Below are 26605 nucleotides of genomic sequence, written 5' to 3'. Positions count from 1 at the left end.
GCTCTAACCTAGGAGTGTGCAGCAGTTATCCTCTGTCAGGAGTTAGCTTCTGTGGTGTAAAACCATGCAGTCTGTGGTTAGGCATCCTGCTTTGTCTCATAGTTGTGGGTCTCTCTTCTGAGAGTGTCCTTGCAGCTGCTGATCAGCTAAGCTCATTCACCTTAAAACTGAATTCTGCTACGTGGGAACTCTCAAAAGTGCTTAGTAGCACCTACCGTCCTTTTCTCCAGAAATAAAATACTTTTTTCTAGCACTATATTTTGATTGAACCTTTAAATGCAGCAAAAGACTAAAACTCAGATACGAACAGCATATGTAACACAGAATGGGCCAAAAAGTTTGTCAGCTTCAACTTCCAACATCACAGGGAAGATTTCTGTGTTAAGGAATGGGCTGGTTTCTTCAGTGGGATAAGTTCCATAATATAATATGACCTGGTATTTTCTCTAATATTAAAAAAAATAGAGACAAATAGACATCCTGGGTCCTGGAAGGTCTTTCTTTCTTTCTAGAGAATACCCTAAAGCAATCTGAGATGACACCCTGCTTATGTCTTTTCCTTTGAACTGCCTTGTTTGGAGAGGGAATTGCAGCAAGGATTTGGAATGTAGAAATGCATTGGAATAAATCCAAATCCCCGTTTACAACAGTCACTGGGGAAGACATCCAGTGTACTCATTTGTTTAATGAAAGCAGGTTTGTAACCACACTGATACCCTGAAATTGTCAACTGCCATGAATGTTCCTTACCTCCTCTTTCTTATTTTGCTCTTGTGAGCTGCTGAACACAAACAACACTAATTCTGCAAACAAGCTTTGATAAACTCTGAGGAGCATTTGAAGCTAGAAGAAAAGGTTAATTTTGTGTGTTTAACTGTATTTATCTCACATTTGTTCCATTACTTGCAGGGTGTCAAGGGTTATCTGGGACTGCGAGGGCCACAGGGCGAGCCGGTAAGTGATGGCAGAGCACAATATGCTGTAGAGTACATGGGAATAGGGGAAGACAGAAGAAGGCCTGATCCAATGCAAGCATTCAGCATAAGCAATCAATGCAAATTACTGACTCATTTAGGAAATGATCAAAAATTCCTGACCAAGAATTCAGACTCTCGAGAGATCAGTGCAAAGAAAATGTCCCAAATGAAACAGAAAAGGCCAGCTTGTTTTCTTCGGCCACCTCACTGGCTTGGCAGATGTTGGTGTAAAATTCCTCTTRGAGGCACAGTTCAAATTCTTTTAAAATGTCTGCTGACTTAATGCATTTTTTATCTCCTAGTATGTAGAGAATGAAGTGGTTGGTCGGTGCTTTCTTCACACTTCCATGCCAGTTGAGGGTGTAATTTGAGTGTGTTTCATAGATGGTTCCTTGCTGATGCCTCTTATTAGCAATAATGGGAATCTCAATTGCAGTATAAGTGGAAACATGARCTTCTCTTGTAACAATACTGAAAGAGAAATGGTAATGATAACATCTGATAATCACCAGAAGGGAGATAAACACTCATGATCATTATCTGTAGCTTTAACTGAGTTTGACACAAATCTTAACTGAATGAGTGGTGACTTTTATTACAGGCCCACTGGGATTTTTCTGAGTAGACTATAATTTAACAGGGAGAKAAAGATAGCCAGTGGAGGAAAAAAATAGCATTGTTAGCTTCAGGAGAAGTGTATCTCAACTTTAAAGTAGGCGCTGGTGAAAAGCGACTAATTGGTTACCATGGAGGAAAGAATTGAGGCTTGCGTTGAAGAATAATTCTGCCAATTATGCAGTCAAGTGTGCAAATTCCTTTAAGGCCATTAGATACATTCAAGTTTAGGATATTTGGCAGTGTAGTGTCTCAGATTTGCCATACTTCTTCTGTCAGTATTTTTTAAAATATAAAAATAAGGGCAAATAACCAGCCTTACGGAGAACACTTTGGGAGGAAAATGTTTTGTCTTGTAAGTTGTATGTATTGCTGCTGTGTTCATGCCTGGCTGGAGAATGTGATGAATTAGACCAGTTACCACTTCTCTGTAGCACTGGCATATCTGCATTTTCAGAATCTTTTACAGCAAAGAGACACATTCCTTGAATCAGTGAATTGTTGGATTCCTTGAAGAGCTGTGAATGGAGGTGTTTTAAAAATGAAGTTGTAAATGCAATAATTCTGCTGCTTTTTGAGTTTCTTCTTACATGTATGTAATTTTTTCTGAGATCCATCTAAGCTAGAGTAGGAGACCATAGATCCCAGTTCTGTGGTATAACATACGTTACAAGGAGAATCACAACCAGTTGAAAGCAAACGACAGAATCAGCTTGGTGGCAGCTCATACAAACAAAAAACATTGCAACCWTTTTGTCTCTGCACTTTTCAGTTTGCTTCCCAAGGCAGCTGTTTCACCATAGATCAGCTGTGAACAGCTCAGGGAGGAAGTCCTGACTTGGACAGCAAGTGGAAGGGTCAGGCTGGGAGAGTGTTCAGTTTTTGGGCTTGGCCTGCTCGAAATCAAATTCACTKAGCAGAGGTGGATGGAGCTTCCAGTGGCTCTGTGATAAAGCCAGGCCATTTGGCACCATTTCAGAAAGATGCATTTTTTTCTGAAAATAAACTCAGATGCACAGATGTTGAGTAATAAAACAAACAACAAAAATAACTTTTGGACCTGATTAGGAAGAAAGATGGAAAAAGGTTCAATACATTCATGACTAATCTAGTGCTATATTGACCTGATTCTGGGGGAACTTCTGCCATTCTTTACAAAGCTAATTCTTCTTTAAATCTTCAAAACGTCTGTTCTGATATACCTAAGATAAGTGCAGATACTTCATCTTAAAGACTGGTCTTCTGCAGACCTTTTCAATAGCTTTTTATAAATATAGTATATGGCTTTCATTCTGGAATTTGATATTTTGCTTTATCATATTTCACAATATCTTGGCCCACTCCACTTGCAATGCTTTCCCAAGGAAAGGTAGCTGAAATTACATATATAGTAATTTGTGGGATTTTACTCGAGCACAAAAAGCAAATTTTCACTGCAGTTAAATTCGTTCATATTAATAGGACTTACAAGATAATAAGCTCTAAAACTGACATTAACATATGTTGGGATTTTTTGTTTGTTGTTTATTTGTTTGGTTTTGACTTTGCTGTTTAGGGAATTCCAGGAATGGCTGGCAGTACTGGAGCAGTTGGTTACCCTGGCAGGCAGGTGCAGTAACTATACTAATGTCTTTGTTTCATTCTTTCTTTTTTTTTTTTTTTTTTTTTTTAATTTAAAAATATCTGATATAGGGTATTTGTTCAAATCATTCTCTTCATTTCTCCCTCATCTGATTTCCCCCATGGTAAATTTTAATATGATTTAATGTGTGTAGAGCTTTGGACAGATGAACATTGGAAAGCTGACTGATTACTTTGATCTCTTGTACTTTTTTAAAAAGTCTTGTCTAACTTATAGAATTGCTAATAGTGTAAATGCATTGGTTTGCATAGTATCATTTATGTTTAAACCACACCACTTTCACCGATAGTCCTTTATGCCTTTTAAACCTGGCCCTGGGTGATTTAGATATAGAAATTTTACACCTTTCTGGCGCGCACACACACAAATCCATTAGCAAAGCACTGAATGTCTAAACACTTTACTCTTTCATAAACCTCTTATTATGCTCTAGGTTTGAACTTTTTTAATTCAGGTGCAGCTGGAAACTTCCTCTTAATTTGCACCAGTATATTTACTGCTGAAACTATTTTTCCAGCTTTTTGTAGAAAATTAAGTGTTTTGTTTTGTTTTCTGTTCAGGTAATTGAGAACCGACGAAATTGGGAACTGTCTGTCTTAAAATACAAGCACTTGCCATCTCTCTATAAAGACAAGCACTTGTATAAAAATTGATACCTTGGTCTGGTAATATAAATACATAAAGAAAAAATATTCATTGTTTTTCCCTACATAGAGATATGTGAGCCAGATTCAGCTATTGAGTTCTGTTGGTTTCKTATCTGCTTAAAGGGTGAATTTAATCAATATTTCACCAATTTATTGAGTTGTTTTTGTAGGCTTGTATATTTTGAAACTGTATTAACGTATCTTATACTGTAGTGGATGATAATGTGATTGTGTTTAATCATGTATAATTTTTAGACCATTTGGTCTGCACATGCTCTTCTGAGGTTGGCTTTAAAAGAATTGGAAACGTGTCATTAAAAAAAAAAAAAACACCCTGTGAAATGATGTCACTGTAATGCCAGATCACTGGATCTGGAAAAAGAAATCCTCCTAGAAGAAATCAGTTTAATGTAAATAAACTTTCGGTCACTGTGTTAGATTCAGGCATGAATTAAGGGGAGACCTTTCTGAATATGGTCCTTGGTGACACTCTCTTAAACACCTAAAATTCTGAAAGATGCATTGTCTGTTTGTGGTTAACAGTTACTGTTATATTTCTCTTAAATAGCATTTCTGTTTTGTTAGAGTGAAGTAAAAGTCATGTCTTTTTGTAATAGGGTTTAGCGGGCCCAGAAGGTAACCCAGGTCCTAAAGGTGTAAGAGTAAGTAAGCATTTTAAGCATTTTGGCATGCATGACTGTACTTTTATACATAGAGTACATGAGAACGGGGACTGGAGGAACCCTGACAGTTGTTTGTCCACTCAATCATCTGGATCTGGTCTTTGCAGAATCCACAAGTGAGAAATCAGTGTTGTTTTCAAAATAAGTTTAAGGATTTACTACTTTTTATTGCTTTCTTTTCYCTCCACGGTAAGCAGGGAGCAATATAGAGCAGGCTTGTATTGTTGCTCTTCCTCTCACTTGGAATGTGTACAGACAAGCAGAGGAAAGCAGTGCTGAACGTGGCTGTGAGAGCTGGGAGTGAAGAGGAGCAAATGTTTCCTGCCTGAAGCACTATTTCCATAATGGGAACTGTCAAGAGGGAAGACAGATCTGGCATTTGCAATCTGTAGCTGCTACAGCAGTTGATAAAGGGAAGCAGTCCTGTTGCATGAAAAGCATAAAAGTCAATATCATCAAGATTTTTAAATAGTTCAGCCAATGATACCTATTCCAGAGACTGAAGGTTTAATTTCTGTGCTTTGCAGGTGCAAGGTTAACTTGATTGTCCACAGGGCAGAAAAAAAAATTGGTTGGCTCTTCTTTTTCTTTTTTAAATAGGCACATGCCCATGCATACATGTGCTTCCATGTGTAAATATTCCTTGAGGACAGCTCTCCAGGTCTGGTAGTGACAGGGGTGTTCTGTATCCTGCTTGCAGCTGGCTGCATCTGGGATTTGAAGGGGCCTTTCATGAGGCACTCTCAGGCCCTCAGCTCTACAGTGCTCACATTGTACAGATAGCAGAGCAGCATGCTGTATTTCCAAATTTCTGTTAAAATAAGCTCATCGTCTTGCTAGACTTGGTTTTGGCCTTTGCTTTTAAAAGGAGAATACTCAGACTGCCTTCTGAGGTAGAGGAGGAGACTACCTTCACCTGGAACAGGGTTTTAGACTTTGGAAAATTCTTTGTGTCTTTTTTCATTACCTTGATGGGAAAAATTCCTTTGTCATGATCTAGTGCCCACAGGTACCCTCAGGGACTGCATCTCTCTTGCATTTCTTCTCTTGACTTCTGCATAGATTCTCAATGCAGAATTGAGAAGAATTATCAATTCTTTCTAACAAACAAAACATTAAGTGATCTCAGTCGCTCTTGAAAAGTTACTTTTTTTCTCTTGATACAAAACTGAAGATGATTAACCTTTAGTAGTGTATCGGTAATGCTAGGGAAATGAAGTATCAGGTCGTAAGGCTTGTGCTCCTTTGTGTGAATTGACAATAAAAAGGACAATGCAGCCCTATGGATAGCGATTATGCTAGTGTGCCACAGAGGAATTTGGTTACGGGATTCCTGGTCATGTATTACAATGCATGATCCCTTAAGAGCTTTAAGTTTAGATCAGTCCTACATGAAAGCTATATTCTGCTTTTCGGCTGTTTTAAGGAGCTGTGGGGGGGGGGGAAGTGCCTTTGTTTCCTTGGTTTTCACTAGGGTTAGATATCAAGATGGGCACTGACTTGCAGAGTACCATGAAAGAATGAGTAAAAAATATTTAATTACACTCAGAGGCCTAGAGAGGGATGTATGAAATCATGATTTTTTGTTGTTGTTGCTCACATCTTTGTTACAATTTCAGTTTAAATCTGGTAATGAAAAATCACTTTATCATACTTCTATCTGTAAAGTGTACTGTCATTTTTTAATGAATATAGAGTGTGTCTTTATATCCATGTAGTATAGTATGTGCACCCCAATGGAAGCATGAAAAATGAGCTACCAAGTGTAACAAAATTAAGCAATAATTAAGCAGTGCTACAAGAGGTAATTTACAAGCCTTATGAGACAGCATATAAAATACTTGCACATACAGTCATTTAAGAAAATGCAGTAAAAAAGCATAGGGACCTGGAAGCTTTTGCACATTTTACGGGAATTGAGTGACCAACAAGCAAGACCTGAAGAGAGGGAAACACTTGGAAATCACACACTTCATGAGCATTGCAACAGTCTAACTTGACTTGCTATTATCATTTAGAAAAGATTGCATATATGTTATTTATCATGTAGTTATGAAGATTCCTGTCAGGAAAAATGTCCTGCTTTTATAATTTTCATTATAGGGTTTGATATATGTGATGGGAGAAAGATAGGKGGGAAAAAGGATGAGACTTCTGAGATCTATATAGTGGTAGAAAGAAAAATTGAGTCAGCCAGAGAGAAAAGTATTTTCTAAAGGTGCTCAAACAACAAGTTCTCCACTTCTGAATATCTTGATTTCAGGGATTTTTCTTTCCTTTTCTTTTTTCTTTCTTCTACCTATCTGTTCTTTTAATTAGTTCTTAACTGTCTGGCTTGTGAGCATGTCTCAGTGACCTGACCTCTCTTACCCAGTGTTTAGCAAGTCACTTGTCTTAATGGGTCCTCCACAGAAGGAGGACCCATTGACTTTTCATATTGAAGTAACACATTTGGCGATGGATTTAGCAAAAAGTCTGTTTCTCCGCACATTTTACAATCACCATGGAAGAGCTATGGTACCATGCAAAAACACAGGAAGGCTGACTTGAAATGAAAATGTATTTCTGTCTTTCTGAAGGAGAAGGTGAGAGGGAAATACATTGTGACTTTATTTTAAGGGAAACATTCTGCGTATAAACTCTCTGGGACACTTGTATATAAGAACTACCAGGAAAGTTATTCAGGATAACGAACATGTTATGATTTTTATAACACATTTTAAAGACAAATTTTAGTAACTTCTATTACATATTTCATTTATTAGAGCTCTCCGCAACTTTGACTTTTTGGAACACTTTCTTTGTATGGTTAGTGTWTTTGCTACATGTATCATAGTGAGTTGTTTTTGTAGTTGATTGGAAAGTAAATTATGAATTAATCCTTGGATCTTGAACTCACAGCTGACCAATACCAAGGCGAAGTAGTGTTGGTAGGAAGYAGCCTTTTTTAAAAGAAGTGTTTTTATGTTTTAAGGGATTCATTGGACCTCCAGGCATGGCAGGACAACCTGGACCTGAAGGAGAAAGGGTATGTTTAAAGAAAGATTGATAGTTTAATGAMATGCATATACAGTGAAGTATTGGAATTTGTGTGGAAATGCAATATGTTAAGGAAGCAGTGTATATCAGAACTGATTCCTGAAAAAATACAGAAGATGTTACCGTTCATTTGACCCTTTGTCAACAGGCAAAATTGATTTAAAAAAAAAAAAATATATATATATATATGTGCCCCTTATAGGACACTGGCTTTATGATTCTTTGCTCAAGTCTTTTCTTTATGGTGCTTGTTCTCAAACTATGCTTTCCAATTGAGTGGAAATTTAATTTCCTGATTTTAAATTATTGAAGAGAAGAAAACCTAGTTATGATGGGCTATCTCTTCCCAGGGCATTCCAGGTCTGCATGGCAAAAGAGGCCCTAAAGGGAGACAGGTAAGAGTTCTGACGCTTATCATTTCTGCATAAATGGCCCTGTAAGTCACTGCATGATGTGAAAAMGTTTACTTCTGTATTTTCTGCAGAAAGCTTTCTCTTGTTTCCTAGTACAAGTACTGAAGTGAAGAAGGCTTGACATGATGAGCCTTGTGGATGGTTATTMATGTCACCTTCAGGACGGTTAAAGTACAGAAGCACAGAAATACATTCTTTTAAAATTAGTGTTTGTCCAAGGTCTAGATATGWTGCAAGTTTTAGAAGTTTAATTTTGGTGCTGTTTAAAATGCAAATCAGCACCTTCYAATGTCTGATATTTCTGGGCTATGGTAAATTAAAGCTATTCTATGCTTACCRTATATTTCTACAACTGAAAATAAACACAGATCTTCCAAGCCTACATTATCAAGGCTTACATTATTTCTGCGGTTTATCTTCTGTGCCGAGTCTTTTGTTTTCTGCTGTGACCTTATTATTTGAGATCTTTGAAGCTATCCAGGAGTTTCCAATTTTAGCTTGTGGTTTGCTATTGGAAACAGCAATAGCAATCCCCAGTCATGCACCCTCTTGCACTTAGCATTTCAGATGACTTCCATATAGCACTTTGAACATGCTTTTGCAGCAGTACTGTTCCCTTTCCTCTAGCAGATGTCTGCTATAAAAATTGTGGAGAATTCTGTTTAATTTTTTTATTTACTATGTTTTGCTACCATCATATGAAAAAGACACTAGCCTTCGATAGAGGTCTATTGTGTAAAGAAAGGTACACATAGAAGTGTCATTAGACAAATAAACTGCTCTTTCTGAAGCTGCTATTAAATTGTTAAGGTATAACGTCAAAGTAAGGTTCTGTTTTTTAGTTATTCAGCTAATAAGGATGCTTCTATGCTTTTTGAACATGTTATAGTTTGCTTATAGTGTGAATTAAACTCTACGGCTTTGCATGAGAGSAGTGTACAAGGACAAGTCTGTCCCTCAATATACTGCAGTAGTTGGTAGTGTGCTCGTGTCAGTGAGTCACACGACGCAGTTAATGTAGAAGGGAAACGGAGGGCTTGTGCTCAGGGGGCGTAAAGCAGAGGAGGTGGCAGGAGGGTGCTCTGCAAACCTGTTGGGCTTTACAGTCTCATTCTCAGTGGCAGATGTCACTGCAGCCTCTGATTGCCAGTGTGGTGGTTTGTGTCTGTCCCTCTGGGCTGGCGCTGTGTGCCCTGTGCACTTGTCTCATTTATTACGAGAACACAGCCTCAGTACCACATCGTGCTCTGATGAGGGCTTTTAAGTTATAAAAATCAATCTGAAATTGTTTAATACACAAGAGACGTCACTGAGAGTGCCTCTGTGCCATGTTGCTGACTAACCTTTGAGTGCTCGTTCCCCTGTAATGTTGTCATTTCCACAATCCCAATGTCATTCAAAAGCCTTTCTGTTGCCCATAAAGCACCTACTTGGCTAAAGTCTCCCAATATAGTGACCAATCCAGCAAAGCAGTTAAATGGGAGCCTGGCTTAGTGTGCTTTGCTAGACAGAGATTTTCCCTTGTTGCCAGATAACAGTAGCTGTGGTGGACGCTGGGGCAAAGGCACCGTCAGAGAGCTAAGAGTTCCCCAGGGATCTGGGGCTGCATGTTGTCACTAAAGGGTGCTTGGCATGGGAATGTGCCTGAGATCGGATGCCTGGCCCTGTCTAGGATGCAGCTTATTTCTTTGGACRCATTTTCTGACAATAATAATCCTGGAAAAGGAATAGTCTGACTGGCAAAGTTCCTTCTGGAAGAAAACAAAGCCTGAATATGATCTCATTTTTTGGAAAGTAATCTGAAATATAAAAAGTGGAGACTGTGGTCTTCCACTGGATAAAGTAGTTCATTTAATATTTAATAAGGATTGAAAACTACAGAGCATATTAGAAAGATCATAGATAGGGCAATTAGACTTGCTGATCTTTAGTTTCTCATCTTAAGAGACTGACAGGTAATATATTTGATACTTGACAAGGGACTATACCATTGATATTCAAAATGTTAACCACTTAGAAGGCTTGCTGAGTAGTAACTTTGAGTAGTTGTAATGTTTGGCATATTTGAAATGGAACAAAATATTCAKTTGCCAAAATCTTTATTATGAAGATTAGAGTGGGGATTTGGTTGAGCTTGGTAGGATATTCACTTWAAAAAAAAAATGCTTTATAGCCAAAGCATATGTATCCCATTTCTTTTTGTTGTTTGCTTATAGTACAAAATTTGGCTAATTCTGCAGTATTTCTAATGCGTTGTCTGTCATGTTACTCTGATGTGGTWTTTTTTGTATGTAGTTAGACCACATTTAGGGAGATTTTTTAACATAGTTTTTTTTCTACATAGGACTAGTTACAACCAGCAGTCAACGTGACAGACTTTATAAACTGTACCAGGAATTTATTAGTCTAGTACATTGTAACTGTGCAAAAGCAGTTAAGGTTCTGTTTTCTATTAGGAATAGTCTTCCTTCATATGTTTTATAGTAACGTGTTAGATAATATTGATGTAGTAAAACATTTGTTGCACAGTAGTACTATTAAACTACTTCCAATTTTAGACTTTTCTGACCGTTTTCCTAGGTTGGAAATYTTTCTCTTTTTCTGCTTACTAAAATAGTTTTATTGGCATCAGTTAGACTCATGCTCTTGAGAATGGAGTTACGATAATGTGGGCAATGTCTCCTTAATAATCCATGGCATTGTGTTTTTGTGCTGTACGTAAGTAGTAATCTGCAAGCTGTGTTTGTGATCTGRTCACTGGAAAAACTCTCCCATCGCATTCTCCATTTCCCTTTTGCTGACTTTTTTTTTAAATACTCATGTACATTATCTCAATTTTACCTCTTCTAACAGTTCACATCCCAACCAAAATATTATGCTATTAGAAAAGGGTAACAAGTTAATCTTGCTTTACAGGATGCTTTAATGTTTTACTGGGCCRGTCTAATTTCTTCTGCATCCTTGTGTTAAAGAAGGATTGCTATCTCTGATACCTAAGCTCTATTGCAAAAACTGATCAAAATGAATGAGGCTTCCCTGTATCTTGTTTGCATTATTGTTTCTATCTCTGGATGCAGACCGAGGAAGGCAAGTGCTCACACTGGTGAGGAGAGTATTGTGCCAGAGTGGAAAATCTGATTTCTACTGCACATTTCTCACTCTGGGTCTGGAACAGTATTGGGGAACAGTAAGAAGAGAGTGAAAGATGGAATGTTTTAGTGAATTCTGTGGGCCACAGGAGAAAAAAATTGAGGTAAAAGCACCAACGAAGGAAATAGACTCCAAGCACCAATAATCTGACTTGCATTGCTGTAATAGTGCTCTCAAAGCACTCATTTTTATCCTTCACTTGCAGTATGTAATCGCATCTTTTTGGATACGATTTTATAAAACACCAAACACCASTTGAAGAGTAGGCTGAAAAATTCTACCTTTTCTCTGTCTCCCTCCCAAACCCTGCTGCTGATGTCAATTTTTAAATCTGTACGACTTTGATGCTCAAACCATCATTTGTGTCTGGTTCCTAAAGAACAACCTTCTCTTTTCCGCTTTAGGGTTTTCCAGGTGACTTTGGGAACAGAGGACCACCTGGTCCAGATGGGAATCCTGTAAGTATCAAATTTTGTGTTAACATGGTAAAATACATAACATTCATGAATAACACTTCCAAAATAGAAATGGATTTTTTTTTTCTGAAAAGCAAACTTCTGAAGCCTGTGGCAAGATTTGCTACTTAAATGTGGAAAGTGCTAGGTCAGTACTGAAGTGAGCAGTGGACGTAAAGTGAAAGGGAAGAAGTTAGTGCTCCCAGCAGTTTCAGTGCCACAGGTGCTGGCTACCTGAAGAGTGAGCTATGTTCTTGTCCCTCTTGTATTACTGATTACTGTTTTGCCTTCAGAAATTCTKGCATTGGATATTTTTTGCATTCTTTATTTAAACCATAATTCTAGGATCCCATTAAAAAAAAAAAAGGCATTCTGAATTTGTGTACCAAAACCTTGGCTTTTGAATGCTAGTGCATTTGATAGTTGGTTTTATGATTTTATGCTTTGAATGATACTGAACGCATTATTCCTGGTATGYCACTACTTAGTGGGTTATGATCAGTGTGGTAGTAGCTCCATCCCTGGCAGTGCTCGCAGGCTGAAGTGCGCTGCTGCTGCAGCCCTCAGGCTGTGGTGCCTACACTGCTTCACTGCCTGTGCTCCGAGGAGCTTTGCCTTTTCTCACCCTGTTTGTAGGGAAGCTCTCGCGCAGACTCCAAGCCCAGGTTTCTTTTGATAGGAGAAACCAGTGCAAAAGCTTTGAGCCACACAAGCAAAGGGCACTTTCAGTCTGATCTCACTGCTGGGTCTCCTTTTTGGAAACTGCTATCAGCTGCTTTTGGAAATGGGCAGAGCTGGTTTTCTTGCTAAAGACCTGCCCTTTCCTGACCCGAGATTGGAAAATCGTTTAAGAAGAGCTGCCGCAAATATTGCTCATGCAATTGTTATCCTCCAGTGCCAGAATTTTGAGACATGGGAGAAAATTATTTTGTGTTTTCTGAGGAGACCCTGTTGGGGCAATGTCAGAGCATGTCAGACTGCGGCGAGCCCTTGGCAGGATTTCCATGGAGTTCCTGGTCACAGAGACTGGGCCAGTCTGCAGGAAGGGTGATGGCCTGGAGGGACTTGTTCACATCAAGTAGTAGTTTTCCATAAGGAGAATGTAACCTTGAGGCCTGGAGGGACTTGTTCACATCAAGTAGTAGTTTTCCATAAGGAGAATGTAACCTTGATAGTGTCTTATGGAGTCCTCTGCCATCCCTCTTGTTTTTTCGTCTTGTCTCTTAAAATACCAGGATATCAAATCTGGCATTCCTGACTAACATGGGAATGACTTTATTGCACGAATATCTGATTTCACAGTCAAGGATTTCAGTATGTGTATTTCTTTACACAATGGCAAGCTGACACTTTTCAGGATCTCCCTAGATAAATTCCAATTTATTTTGCAGATGATTTTTATTTATCTTAGTAGAACTGATAATTTGTTAAAATACTAAAATTCCGATAATCTAAAGTTACTTATCTTTTAAGGGAATTGTTGGCGGTGTTGGACCTCCTGGGTTTCCAGGACTAAGAGTGAGTAGACATCCATTTATTTTGATTGGATTCAGGGAATTATTTAGACTTTTTCATTAGCCACTGGTGCAGTTAAGATCACAAAATTGGCTTTCATATTGCTTGTGCATCTGTATGGTAGTGTGGAGCATCCAGATAGTATTTTTCTATTTATATTCCTGTTTCTGATCTTCTGTGGCTGAATTTCTTTTTTCATGTCTGTTTTTCTTCATTGTCTTCAAATGTTCCTTTTTAGATACATTCTTAGAATAAGCTTTTGTTACCCATTATGTAGTTGCAGACTGTAGCTGTATCAAGGCAGTCACACCAGAGCGTGTCTCACAACRTGGGTGTACTGTACAAGGGATAAGAGCATCTGTGACACTTTGAGGCTGTGTGGCCTTATTCCCTTATTTCAAATAATTCATGTGTTTACTGACAGATGACATGAGTTTGATTGTCCATGTTGGCTCAGCTGAATATGGTTACCCAGCCTTGTTTGTAGTTCATAATATGTGGGAGAAAACAGCATATTTACACTTGAATAAAGAAAGCCTTGATTGTGTGGGGGGGGTTTTGTTTCTTTGTCTTGATCTCTAAAACATTATTGAAAACTTGGTTAGTTTACCCTGATGGCCATCTAACTTTTCTGTCCGTGTGTGATGTTGACCAGCACACAGTGTCTAAAGATTCTGCATGTGAGCTCCATCAGTGTGAGCTACCACCTCTCACTTTGGGGCCCTTTGCACCGTTTCAGCTGTGTAAAGCACCATAGTTATGTGCATGCTTACTCTGCATATTTTTTTCCTTAAAATGAAGAGAAAAATCAAGGTTTGCTTCCTAGTCATGTGTATTTATCAACCTAAGCTGCTCTTGCTTATGGTTTTATTTATGAAAAGTGACAATTTGGGTCTTTTCCTTCCAGAGAGGACTCTGTGTGTGTGTGTGTGTGTGTGTATATATGTATATGTGTGTGTGTATATATATATATATATACACATTATGTATAAATAGGTAGGGTCACTGTGCGACCTTCTGACAGCCTGATACCTATTACATATCTAATACCATCTTGCTTCCTTGAGACAAAAATGCTGCTTGAGAACAGCAGACTTCCTGGCTGATAAGACCTTACTGGTTCAGGAAGACTTTGCAGTTGAGGGGAAGGGTCCACCAATATTTTCTCAAAATTTCTCAACAGCCTTGGGAAGCTTCCAAAGCACCAGCAAATCTGTGTGGTTTAAAACTAAGGTCAATACATGACTGAAAAAAACTTTGGTAGCTAACAAGATGAGTCTTGGGCTCATGCAGTACATCGGTGTGACCAGCCCTGTGCACCCCTCTGGGTGTCTTAGTGATGTTGTTCCCAGTTTCCCAAACAGTAAGATAATGGGAGGAGTTAATCTCTACCTGTATTTTCTTTACAAGAAACTATTGCAGTCTTGCGRCTGTTGCAGAGTTCCTGCCCCGCACCTGCTCTCTCCACATGGGCTTGTGCACTCCCAAGTTCTGGCCTCAATTTTCACGTCACTCTGTTCAAGCAAGTGCTGAGGGTCATCCAGAACCAAGCAAAGAGAGACCTTAATATTCGTCCTAGAACACTTAGTCAATTGTATCACATTATACCATTACAAAGACGCAATGTTGAGCACCAGATTAAATATTATACTAGCGGAAGCCAACAAAATTAATTCAAGTAGCTTGTCCAACCCAGCTGCATGCACAGTCCAGAACTAATTATGCTTTTATGTTTGTTCATGAGAACAATGGTAAAGCAAGCAGCATGGGCAAGCCGAGTCCAAGAATTCCTTCCTTCCATGAGTTTTTCAATATATTAAAACTCCTGCCAAGTTTAGAGTTTTGGCTGGCTGAGCAGTCAGTCTCTCATGATTTGCAAGGCCATGAGTTTTAGTAAGATGGGGATTTTGAGAAAACCTGCTACTGCAATGACCAAACCAWTTTTTTCCCTTAAAAATGAACCATCTAACCATCTTTCCCTAATGTAGTGATGCTGTGTTGATCTTTTAAATACTTTTTTTTGTTTCCCTCTCTGCACACTTGGTGCAATTGGGGGAGAATTACTTTTTTTCATCTTCAAGTCAATGAAAGATTTAAAAAAAACCCTGCTTTTTACAAAATGCTACCATCAACAGCAGAATAATTCATTTATGCCAAATTTGATGCTTGCAGAATACTGATATTCCTATTACACCAAAGGCAGAGAGGAAAGATAGAGATGAAAGATTCCTTAATCAACATCAGCCTGCACACCATTTAYTTCTGGATACTTACTCCTCAAAAGAGGAGGGAAAATTGTTTTCTGGCATTACTGATGTGGATGGGAATCCTGATGGTGGAGGACTTATAGTATGGGTGCTTTCCTTCAGGAAATTAGACTAACAAAGATTTTTGGCTTGTGTCTATGGCACAGAAAGCACCATATTGCGCTACCAGTCTCAAAGTTACCAGATTTCAGCAAACATTTAATGCAGTTGCCTTTTCTGCTGTCTCCTAGGGAGGTGCTGGGCCAGCGGGACCAGGCGGACCAGCAGGAATTCCAGGGCCCATGGTACGGTGTGAAATGCTCCCACAGCCCCGGTGCCTTCCCTGCTTTCTGAGATATAGACAAGCTTTGGATTTTTATTTTCTTCACTTTAACAGGGTCTTCCAGGGAGTGCAGGACAGCCTGGAATGAAAGGTGATAAGGTGATTTAAATATTTCCTTTATCCTAGAAATACAATTTTGTCAGTGTTTTATAAAATCTTGAGCCAAATAACATGCTTGACAAAGCCTTCTGTTTTTATTTTGATTTCTTTTCTCTTCTGTTTTTTTCTCTTTATAAAGTATTTCAGACCTGGAATCTGATCATTTAGACAAAATTACTTCTGAACAGAGAACTTTTAATGAACAAAATGGTATATAGTGTGTCTGTAAGGTTTGCTAGGTGCTGTAAATCCTAGCTCAAAGACATTCTGTGCTAGGCTTTTAAATAATAAGCACTGATTGTATTTTTCTCCTTCTCTAATTTTGAGAACTACCATGTTATAAACCACATACATATATCTGTATAAAATAATGTGTTGTTTAGGGTGAACATGGCCTTGCAGGAGAACCAGGAGACCAGGGGTACCCAGGAGACAAGGTAATTTCTAATTGCACTGTTCTACAGACTAGTCCAATTCCAGCAACTTCTTTAGGTTTTTGGAGTCTTTTGAAGTACAGCAACTCAGTTAGTTAAAAGCAGAATGCAGTACTAAAATTACAGGGTACCACAGTTTTGAAAAATGCTATATTAATTAAAACTCACTTGGGAAAGCAGTGAATGACRACACATAAAATGCATGGCAGAATTCTGGCTGTCACGTGTTCAGGGTTTGGTGTCATCTATTTATTGAAAGCTGCTCAGAGGCTGTTGAACAAGATAATTCCCATTGATCCTGAGAGTTCATTTGGACTTCATCTGGACCAACTTTGGCTAACAGCAGCCCATGATCTGCTTAATGCATAATTACGACAAGCATTCAGTTCTTTAACTGTTAAATCAGAAGTCACTAAAATAGTGTATCCTCTGAGAACTCTTTTGCTGAATTCATTTGAGATCCCACAGATTGATTTTGAAGAGTACTTTGGGTGGCAAAGTGATACCAGCCTGTTTATTGCTTTCAACATAAGGCAATGATCCATTTTAATTTGTATTTAGTTGCTTGGKTTTTTTTTTTGTTTGTTTGTTTATTTTATTTTTCAGGGTGCTGTTGGCTTACCAGGACCACCAGGGATCAGAGGAAAGCCAGGACCTCCTGTAAGTTTAAACTTTATTTTTTTCTCTCTCAGTATATCACTGCATGTTATATTTGATACTTCTGTGTCTTACATGTAGGCCACATATAATCCTCTAGGAGCCACTTATGTTAAAATACTCAAAAAAAAAAAGACTAAATTAGCTTTATTTCTAGTCAGTTATAATTGATTTCTGAGTCACATCCTCACATGCCTGAGTTATGTTATAAAGATCAGCATATATTATGTCAGATTTCAAATGGGAATTACTTAAGACGTTTGGCATTCTGTATGTGACAGTTACTTTCAGGGAAATAGTCATCGTGGCAGTGTAAGAACTAGATTCACTAGGAGCTTTGGGACTGGCCTAGATGACCGTTTGGGCTAACTGAATTTGCAGAGAGCATGGAAAAATCTCATAAAATCTCAGGGCAATTCAGAGGCATTTATTCCTTGTAATTTAAACAAGGCGTGAAGAGTGAGTCTGTAATTAATAGAGCAGTATGAAACTAACTGCTTAATAGAAAAGTCATCTGAACAGTTTTGTTGGTTTCCATAAATATATATTTTTTTCAATCTTAAGAGTCTATTACTTAWTATATAATTGGTTAACCAAAACCTAACAGTCTGTATTCTTTTAAGGGAAAAATTGGAGATCCTGGATCACAGGGACCATTGGGTCCTCCAGGTCCTGAGGTAAGAAATTACTTGATGAAATTTAAATTTCATGTCATTTATTTTTAAATTATAAAAATCAGTCAGATGGATTTGTTTTCTTTTTTTTTTCCCACAAATATTTTGACTTAGCTGAATCTGCAAGTACTGTTTATCTAGTCCTATCCTATAGGCTAATCGGTTAATTTTCCTTAAGGTACAAAAACCCCATATTTTCTAAAGCAAAATATTAATATACTATATCCTTTAATACAGCATAAGTACCTCATTTGCATATGCAGTTGGAATCAGTTCTTATGTGAATCCAAGTGATGTAGGATTACCCTCATCCCATGTACTCCCATCTGAGATATGCTTTCACTCACAAATTCCACAATGTGTTTACAAACAGAATCTTTCAAGCCTGGAAGAATACTACTTTCTTAAAAAAAAAAAGTTGGAAGGAATGCAAAGAATGGACACCGGTTACATGGGAAGCATCATTAAGTATTTGATTCTGGCACAGTAGTTAACTAGGAACTGTTAAATATTTTGGAAGTCCTCAGTTGTTACATTTGGGTGCTTTATGGCACTCAATTCTTTTGCTTTTTGGAACTCGATTCTTTTGATTCATTTTTTTCCCTTGTTTTGGGTCATGAGCTATGGAAAAAATAAAAATACTGTGGACTTGACAGGAAATGCAAGCATCTACACACACAGATGCTGAAGACAGCAAATATTCATTTTTTTTAATCTGCTTCCTCCCACAGAAGCTTTCTTTATATATATGTGTGTGTGTATATATATAAAAATGCATATATTCATAAGATACATAGTAGCTAGTTTGATTGTTCTGGTCTTACAAGACCTCCTATAACTGTAGGAGCATTTTTCTTCAAACAGAGGTTCTGAGCTCTCACCCATGGTAACTGGGAAGCCAAGGGCTCTATCCTCAAAGAGAAAGTTGTGTGTTATCACCTTGTTAGTTACTGCAGGTTTCACTGGTGTTGCAGAATGTGGACTTTCTTGCTGAAGACAAGTCCTTGCTGAGAGTAAACTTGCCAGGAAATGTGTTTAGCTTCACAGGATGGTCTGTTCAGAATAAGCTAGTATGTTTTAGTGACTGGGGATATTAAAATATTAATACTGTTCAAGTAGAATGGTATTAAATTCACATTTTGATTTCACATTTTGTGAGTAGCTYCTCTATAAGCAGAAGAAATCCCCACATCCTCTGTCCTCCGACAAATTGTCGGTCCTGAAGCTTGTGCCGTGGTCACACTCAGCTTGGCAGAGCAGAATTACTTCAGGCACTTGAAGGCAAATTGTTTCTGGATAGATAATCAAATCATGAGTGACCAAGTGTTTTTCTTCAAATATTTGACAGCAAAATGTCAGATTTGAAGCTGCAAAGCAATGCATCTCATACCTTTACTCACATAAGCCAAACCCTTATGAAACAAAGTGAATTTTGCCTGTCCTGTTTGCACACACAAAAACATGGTCACCATATGGTTATAGCACAAATGTAAGGGAGACAGAACAGCTGTATACCAGGATCTTGAAGAAATTGGAAATTCCAGAAGTTCTTTAATAAAAGGAAGAATAAATATCCTCTTAAATTTGAAGATTATGTCTTATTTTCATTGTTGATTTATACCTTATAGAARTAGCTAATGGTTATTGGCAGGAGCTATCTAGACACGCTGGGATATGTGATGTATGGGCAATTGCTGCAGTTTTTCCTGCCAGTGCATCTCTAGTCATGTTTCTTTCAAGACCTCCAGAAATGGGCAGCTGTCAGGTCGAACAGAGCTGTTTTCCCTGTTCTCCCCATTCTCCTTTCTTTATCTGAATGCTTGGACATTTTGTGACCCCATGTAGAAAATGGACATGTTCAATTCCTGTTACATGTTCTCATTTATCCTTCTGGAAATAGTCCGTACAGACCTCAGAACTGTAGTGAGTAATTTCTCGGAACGAGAGTGATTTGAAGGTGATCTGAACACGACATCCTGTCTGCCTTCCAGGAAGGGTGGTAGTGGCACTTGCTTGAAAAACAAACAGCCTAAATTAGCTGCTTGGGGCAAAATTAGCACTTGGGGCGAAGCTGCGCCGGGGGCTGCGGTGCTGAGCCCAGCTCTGTAAGGAGGGAGCAACAGGGGCCTTGTCCCTGTCCCTTGGGCAGCTATGCAGTGCTTGGCYGCCCCATGTACTTTTTTTTTTTCCCTCTTCTTTGTGTGGAGGTCTTACAGTGTTTAAGGCAAATCCTCTTCTGGGCATTAGGGCACAGAGTTAGGGGCTGTTTCAGGGTGAACATACCTGTTCCTCCGAAAACACAGCACATGAGCAAGTCCTTTTCAGAGTGTATTCTCCAGCACAAGGTTTATAAGGTTACCTGCTTTGTGCATCTAAAAATGAACATCTAAATTTACAACTCTCTAGGATGTTTAAAGCTAGGTGTGTAATGGATATTCTAAGATAAATGAAATTAGAATAGGTTTTAACAGTCATGTAGCCATAGCATTTTACTTGTAGGTAAATTTTGCTCTAAGAATGATATTGAATTATCCCCCAGGATTGGGGATGATAGTTGCCTTCAGATGTRCTCTGAGTATTCTAAATAGTTTTCATCTGGAGTAGAGAGAGTATCAGTCGTTATCTTCAGTAGAACTTTATTTCATCTCTGGATTATTTTGAAGTATTTAGCTCATTCTTTCAGGAAGGTACTCATATGGGATTCAGCTGCTATATGTTTCATGCTTAAGGCAATAACATTACAAAGCAATAGAATATATTCATATAATAATAAACAAAGAGGCACATTTTTTGTAAGTGAATCATTGGCTGCTTTAAATTGTTCATTTTGAAACAAAAGAAGTTTTTAATGCACGTTTTTATCTTACCACCTGATGTTTTGAGGCTGTGCCAACAATGCCATGAATGCAATAGCCTTTTTAGTATTAAATAAATTGAATAACTTATCAAACTTAGCAATAAAATCAGTTAATATATAAATGACTTGGAGAGAATACAGAAATGAAGATAATTTTATAGCTGAATTATTTGCATGCTTTGGCATGTGTCTGAASAACTGTTCTGTCTGCAGAAAGCCTTCCTGCTTAACCTTGCGTAGTATCTTGAACCAATTTTTTTAACCAGTTCCTCCTAGGTCCTAGTGTGTTTTTACAGACTTTCATAAATATTTTCCATTGGATTTGCTTTCTTACAGGTTTGTCTTTTTCAGATTGAGTGGTGTGAGACCTCAGAGAGGTGTGACACTTCTCTTTCTGAGTAAAATTGTGTGTCTGCATAGATTGCTCGTGTTTTCAGAAGAATCACAAATGCTTCTTGTATGAGAATGCCAAATTATCTCTCTCATTTGTTTGGTCTAGAGAGGTTGTAGTATTATGCAGGAATCTCCCTTTAATTACAAAAGCTTTAATTAAGCTTCCTGTTGGRATTCAGGGGCTACATTTAGTCACTATCACCACTGAAAATTCATTCTATGTTGTCATTCAAGTGAAGCATTGCACATAACTGAATGAGATCATCTCTGAGCGGGGGAGCTTGTCAAGTGAAGGAGCTTTCACAGTCCCAGGAGAGGCTGTTGCCCTTGCAGAGCTCCTGTCCCAGCCCTGCTGAGGATACCTGGGGATCCCCTCAGTAAGTAGAGGGTGTTAGAGCCTGTCTTGCGGAAAACCCCAGGAGCAGTTGGATGCTGCAAGTGCAGGGGAGTTGCTGGTGGAAATGGAGCGTGTGCTCCAGGCTTTTAACAGTCGGCTCCCGATYAGCAGCCCCACAGAAAGGGGCAAAGCGTGAGCTTGTGCAGCTGCCATCTCCAAGGACTGACTGCAGAGCTAAAAGGCATTCACTGGTTAAGTCCTAACAATCCATCAGTCTCTTTAGGGTTTGGTTATTTATTATATAGATAATAAATATTAGAGTATTTTTGTTGTTGTTTCTTTATGAAACATATTTCATGGTTAAACATAGCACAAAAATCAATGTTTTCATGGTGAGATTAAATCATCTGTGTTTTGAGATAGCTGGTATTTCAGTGATTTTTGATACTGCTACTACTATTATGATTAAACTAAGTAAACTCTAAAGTGCTTTGCTGGCAAAAGGCCATGTTGACTGCAAAAGCTTGAAAATATTTTGTAACCTACAGCTGCCAGACATCAGACTGATGGCAAAATCCGGAGTCTACCCTCTGCATTTCTTTAGAAGAACTCATGGTATCTACTAATATTCTGTTCTGAAGGATCTCAGCAGAAAATTACCTATTACAGCTATAAATTATCTGTTGATTTCCTGGCCTTTTCTTTATGCGAGAATAATGATTTTATGTTTTATTCTAGAATGACTTTATGGGAAAAGCAGCTGTTGTTTTGGGGAGGGAAAAAAAAAAACCCTCCATTCGTTTTCTTTTCCTGCACTTTCTTTGTAGGTGCTGCTGTCAGGAGGAGGAAGAAGAGGGGAAAAAAAAAAAAAAAAAAAGACACATAGCAAAGAGAAACAATGAAGATTTTAAACGTTTAGCGTTGCTCAGTTTGGTGCTTTCAGCCTAATAGCCGTCTTGTATCCTAAGACTTTGAAATAGCAACATTTCTAAATTGAATGATTGTTGTAACTCATGGCACTTGTCAACACTTAGATCTTGTAGTTCTTACTGATGCCCTCTGGAAATATTTATGTGAATTTCCATATAAAAACATAGAAGTCTTTCTAAGTAGACATGTTCTTTGACAAGATATTTTCTGGAATATTTATTAGCATTAGGAGAGCTGTCTCTATGGCATGTTTAGTGCATTTTGACACATTAGAAAATCATAAAGGTTCCTTCCTTTAATTATTGTGTGCCTGTAAGCTCATCAAATCTAAGAATATTAAAGGATGGCTTAACAACTTCCATTGTTAATTTACTGGCTTAACTCTGCAGTATAATTCAATAAGTAAATGGGGCTGGTTTTTATTGGCAAATTTCTTAAGAACTATTCTGAAATTTAGGCTGATCCACTGATATAACTTAGGTAACAATCTGGCTGCCTTGCCACCTGTGARTAATAAACCATGTGCCACCTAGAGGCATGTTGGAGATTTTGCACAACTCTGGTAGTAATTATTGTTTTGTTGCAAACAGAAATGATCATTTTGATACAGTTGTGAAACATGGCATGTTAGGTTGGTTTCAGTTATCCTGAAAATTCAACTGAACTCTTTTACCACTTGGGTTTTTTTTAGATTTTTTTTTTTTAAGAAATCATGAACTTTATTTCCTACATTTATTTCAGATTTATTAAATAAACACATCTAACAATATTTACATTCTGTTTACCTATCTATCTTATCTATAACTCTATTTTCATCCTCTTAAGAACAATTTATAAGAAGTAGAAGAAAGCTCATCAGCTAACAGTGATGCCTTAAATGCTTTTAAAAAATTATTATTATGTGGCAGCTCTACTGTTCTGCTTACAGAAAAAGTAGTATATTTTGTCAAGTTCCTGCTTTAGTCTGACTTCACCTTTCTGTCAAGTGTTCTGTGATTGGTATCAAACAATTTTAAATAATCATTAAAATGATTATCAGCTGTATTTCCTGCTTGGTGGTTTTTGGGAAAACAGAGTGCAGCTAACTGTTCCTAATGAGACAATTTTGTATGCCTCTCTTGTGCTTGAAAAAACTAAAAATTACTCCTGAAGCTTCACTGTTGACATGCATTAGCCTGCAGTATGGAAGAGTGCCCAGAGGGAATTTCATGCTGGAATTTCTTTATGAAATGTTCTTTAAAATATTTTCAGCATGTGCAGTGCTTTTGCTTCCATGATGTGCAAAGATTATATTTCTTCAGGGAGTGTTTCTGAAACTAAACTCACTAATGTTTGTGTTGTAGGGGTTAGCAGCGTTCGTTTTTGTTTCCTCTCGATAACCTTCCTTGCAAAGCCRGCTACTTGGAGCACATGGAAGCATCTCCATTGAGGCCCACTCAGTGCTCACGGGCCAAATAGCTTTAGGTGATATAATTATAAGTGATTCATTTCCATTGCATATTTGTTTGGTTCTTTACCAACAACTGGATCTCTAACAAACACTACTTCACAAAGACTTGCTCTGAATAGTATTATTTGCAAGTGCCCTTCACTTGCTGCTGACCAGAACTAGGTTAGAACCTACTGCTAGATTAGTACCTGCTGATTTAGGCACAAAAAGTGTTCTACTGTTTTCTTAATCTTGCAGTGATCTGAGCCTTAAAGTGAAGCCAAGGATTAAAGAGCTTCATTATTTTGGATTTTATTTTGGATTTTATTTTGGATTTTATTTTGGATTTTATTTTGGATTTTATTTTGGATTTTATTTTGGATTCTTGAGTCTGAGGTGTGGTGCTTTCTGCTTTGTGGGTTTTTTGTATATCAAGACCAGTTCAATGCTTTAATTATAAATGTTGTTTAGTGGATAACAAGTCTCATGTTAAGAGAAATGAAATCCATACTGACATCTGCTAAATGGAGTTTAATGAAAGCTGCCTAAAATCTGTCATTTATCCAAGTCCTGTCAGGGGAACTTAATGGACTTTGACATTCTGGGGATGGTCGAACAAACCAATTTCTTYGTTTCCGTGGTTCAAATTTGTTAAATTTCTTAAATGAACAAACAGGATCAAAACAAGAATACTGGAAACATTCCTGCCTTACAAATTGTTTGTGTGATTTATTTAGGGTTTTCCAGGAGATATTGGTGTGCCCGGAGCAAATGGCCCTGAAGGTCCAAAGGTAAGACTCCTTGGAACTTGATGCACAGCAGCAGCACCAGTGTAAATCTGAGGGGCAGCTGTGCAAGATGGACACTGGCATCATGAGAGGGCAATGCTGCTGTCAGACCACTTGGACTTCGCCTCTGGTGTTTATGTGAGGAAGTCAGTGTAATGCTTCATGCTGTCCACACTGTTATAAGGGTAACTTGGTGTTAGATGGAAACATAAGGGCTAGTCAGGTACAAGAAAACTTGGAGGGAGCACCATATAGTTAGAAAGTAGTAAATATTTCACCTTTATTTAAATAAGAAAAAATGAGTTCCAAATGCACACAGACCTTTATAAATTCACTTGAATAGTACATGGTATTTTTGAACAAATTTTGAGGGGATTAATAATTAAAAATATGGAAAATGGATAAAATTCATATGCACCTAATAAAGCATAGACTGTGCCAGATTAATTGAACATCTTTAGTAGAGAACTAATAATTTAAATCAAGCTTAGGCAATAATTTCCACATATAAAGCTTACAACTAAGTTTTGGATAAAAGCATGTCCTGGTAATTTTGCTCAAAATCAAAAAGGTAGAGAACAGTACAAAAAAATGTTGGTAGTTCAGAAATTAACCTGTAGGGAGGTGATTGAGTTGTTTAGCCTATAGGAAGGTAAGGTAAAGATTAGTTATTTGTAGTTGAAAAGAAAGTCCRGTGAGGTTCCTCATTTATCATTATTAAGACTATTCTTGCCTATCCTATTTTCAGCAATAAATAATGTCAGAATGAAATTTGTATAAGGAAACAAGTTGGCTGTTGTTTTGTTAAAAAGTCCTTTGTACCAATTCATCTGCTTCTGTTGCTCCARACTCATGCATGCAGGGGTTAAAACAATAAATCCTACTGTAAACTCAAGATTTCGGACAGTTTGCCACAGTAGAAGGAAAGACACTGACAGGTCTCTTTGAYGGAACAGCATGATAAGGCTGCTTGAGATGAAATGCAATTCTAGAATGCATTAGGCAAAGAATTTTGTTAATGCCATTGTACAAAGCATGGAAAGACTTTATCTAAGTAGCACATGCAGTTCCAAGCATTTGTATTCACGAAAGACCCAGTCAAATGGGTGTAGATGGAGATAGTGTCTGAATGACTGTGCTACAAGAGATGGTTTATTTTTCTCACCAAAACAAAAGGCCTGTCTGAATTGTGTAGGTAAAGTAGAGGGCAGAAATCAAGGAGACAAAAGAACTGTGCAAGACCAACAGTGACAATGGACCAAGGACCAAGTATGTGAGCTGTCTGTGAATAAACTGAGATGGAAATAAGACCAGTGATATCAGCAGAGCAGTGATATTTCAAGGCTGCTTGCTTATGAAAAAGCAGGACAGGGAACTATTAAGTGGTCTAAAAATGGAAAATGGTAATAACGAGTCTATGCCAAAATTCATCATTCTGGAGAACATCTCAATCCAATTTTTGTTGCATCTGTTTGAACTGTGTCAAGATCATTTTCCCAAAATAGGCCAGTCCACTAGGGTGGCTGAAAACTCAATGTTTGATGAGRCAGAGAGGAGAAAACAAAGTTTCCAGAGACAGGCACAGACCTTTTAATGCATTTCATTTTCTTTTATAGCTTCATTAGCTTGATTTTCTTATTTTTATGTATGATGTTGACAGCCTTTTATGAATGATTGAATGTTGCAGTGGTAGTTGCTCCTGTGTTTCTGAGAATGGTGAATTATCAGAGTGCCTAAAAAGAGCCTTTGATAAAAGATTATGTTTAGGGAACATAGAAAGGGGGAAATTAAAGGATTCTTGAACTGTAGATCAAGTTTAATTATCCAAACTACTGGTACATGAATGCTGAAACTGAGATCTAATACCAGTGTTCAATTCCTTTGCTAARCGAGATCATATTATTTGTCATACAACAAAATACAAAATTAGTTAAAATGTCTTAGATGCACAGTATTGATCTAGTGTCTTTTCACCCAAATTCTATCAAAAAAAAAAAAAAAAAAAGGTGCGAAGAGGTAATGCACAAAGTTTATTTTGGATTTAGCTTTCCTTAGGTACAGAAATTACACAGCTGAGCAAGATTTGGTGCTTCATGCACATTTGCAAATGAGGCAGAAAACATAGGCAGCCTGCTCTAAACAAGCAGAATTGGTGGTTTATATTTCCAGTTTGGTAATACTATCTCAAATACACGTTRCTTTTAATATTGATGGAGGGCTGCATAATGCTGGAAATGTTTGGCTTTCAGGATTCCCAGATGTCCTGTGTTGACTAAAGTTTT

At 37.8% G+C, this 26605-nt stretch overlaps 1 protein-coding gene across 1 annotated transcript in view; it reads left to right on the top strand.

Annotated features, from left to right (window-relative positions):
- Nucleotides 1–26605, top strand: part of COL24A1 (collagen type XXIV alpha 1 chain) — a 115634-nt gene that overhangs the window by 30984 nt on the left and 58045 nt on the right. The window contains exons 9-21 of the mRNA XM_026038019.1: nucleotides 910–954; nucleotides 3148–3201; nucleotides 4499–4543; nucleotides 7539–7592; nucleotides 7954–7998; nucleotides 11571–11624; nucleotides 13095–13139; nucleotides 15634–15687; nucleotides 15780–15824; nucleotides 16208–16261; nucleotides 16865–16918; nucleotides 17539–17592; nucleotides 24273–24326. Of these exons, the coding sequence (XP_025893804.1) occupies nucleotides 910–954; nucleotides 3148–3201; nucleotides 4499–4543; nucleotides 7539–7592; nucleotides 7954–7998; nucleotides 11571–11624; nucleotides 13095–13139; nucleotides 15634–15687; nucleotides 15780–15824; nucleotides 16208–16261; nucleotides 16865–16918; nucleotides 17539–17592; nucleotides 24273–24326 (657 nt within the window). The remainder of the gene's footprint in view (nucleotides 1–909; nucleotides 955–3147; nucleotides 3202–4498; nucleotides 4544–7538; nucleotides 7593–7953; nucleotides 7999–11570; nucleotides 11625–13094; nucleotides 13140–15633; nucleotides 15688–15779; nucleotides 15825–16207; nucleotides 16262–16864; nucleotides 16919–17538; nucleotides 17593–24272; nucleotides 24327–26605) is intronic.

The sequence above is a fragment of the Nothoprocta perdicaria genome, unplaced genomic scaffold (genome assembly GCF_003342845.1).
Source record: "Nothoprocta perdicaria isolate Ctin4 unplaced genomic scaffold, notPer1 scaffold_20, whole genome shotgun sequence".
Lineage (NCBI taxonomy): Eukaryota > Metazoa > Chordata > Aves > Tinamiformes > Tinamidae > Nothoprocta > Nothoprocta perdicaria.
The sequence above is the reverse complement of the archived record's forward strand: the minus strand, read 5'-3'. Positions and strand labels throughout refer to the sequence as shown.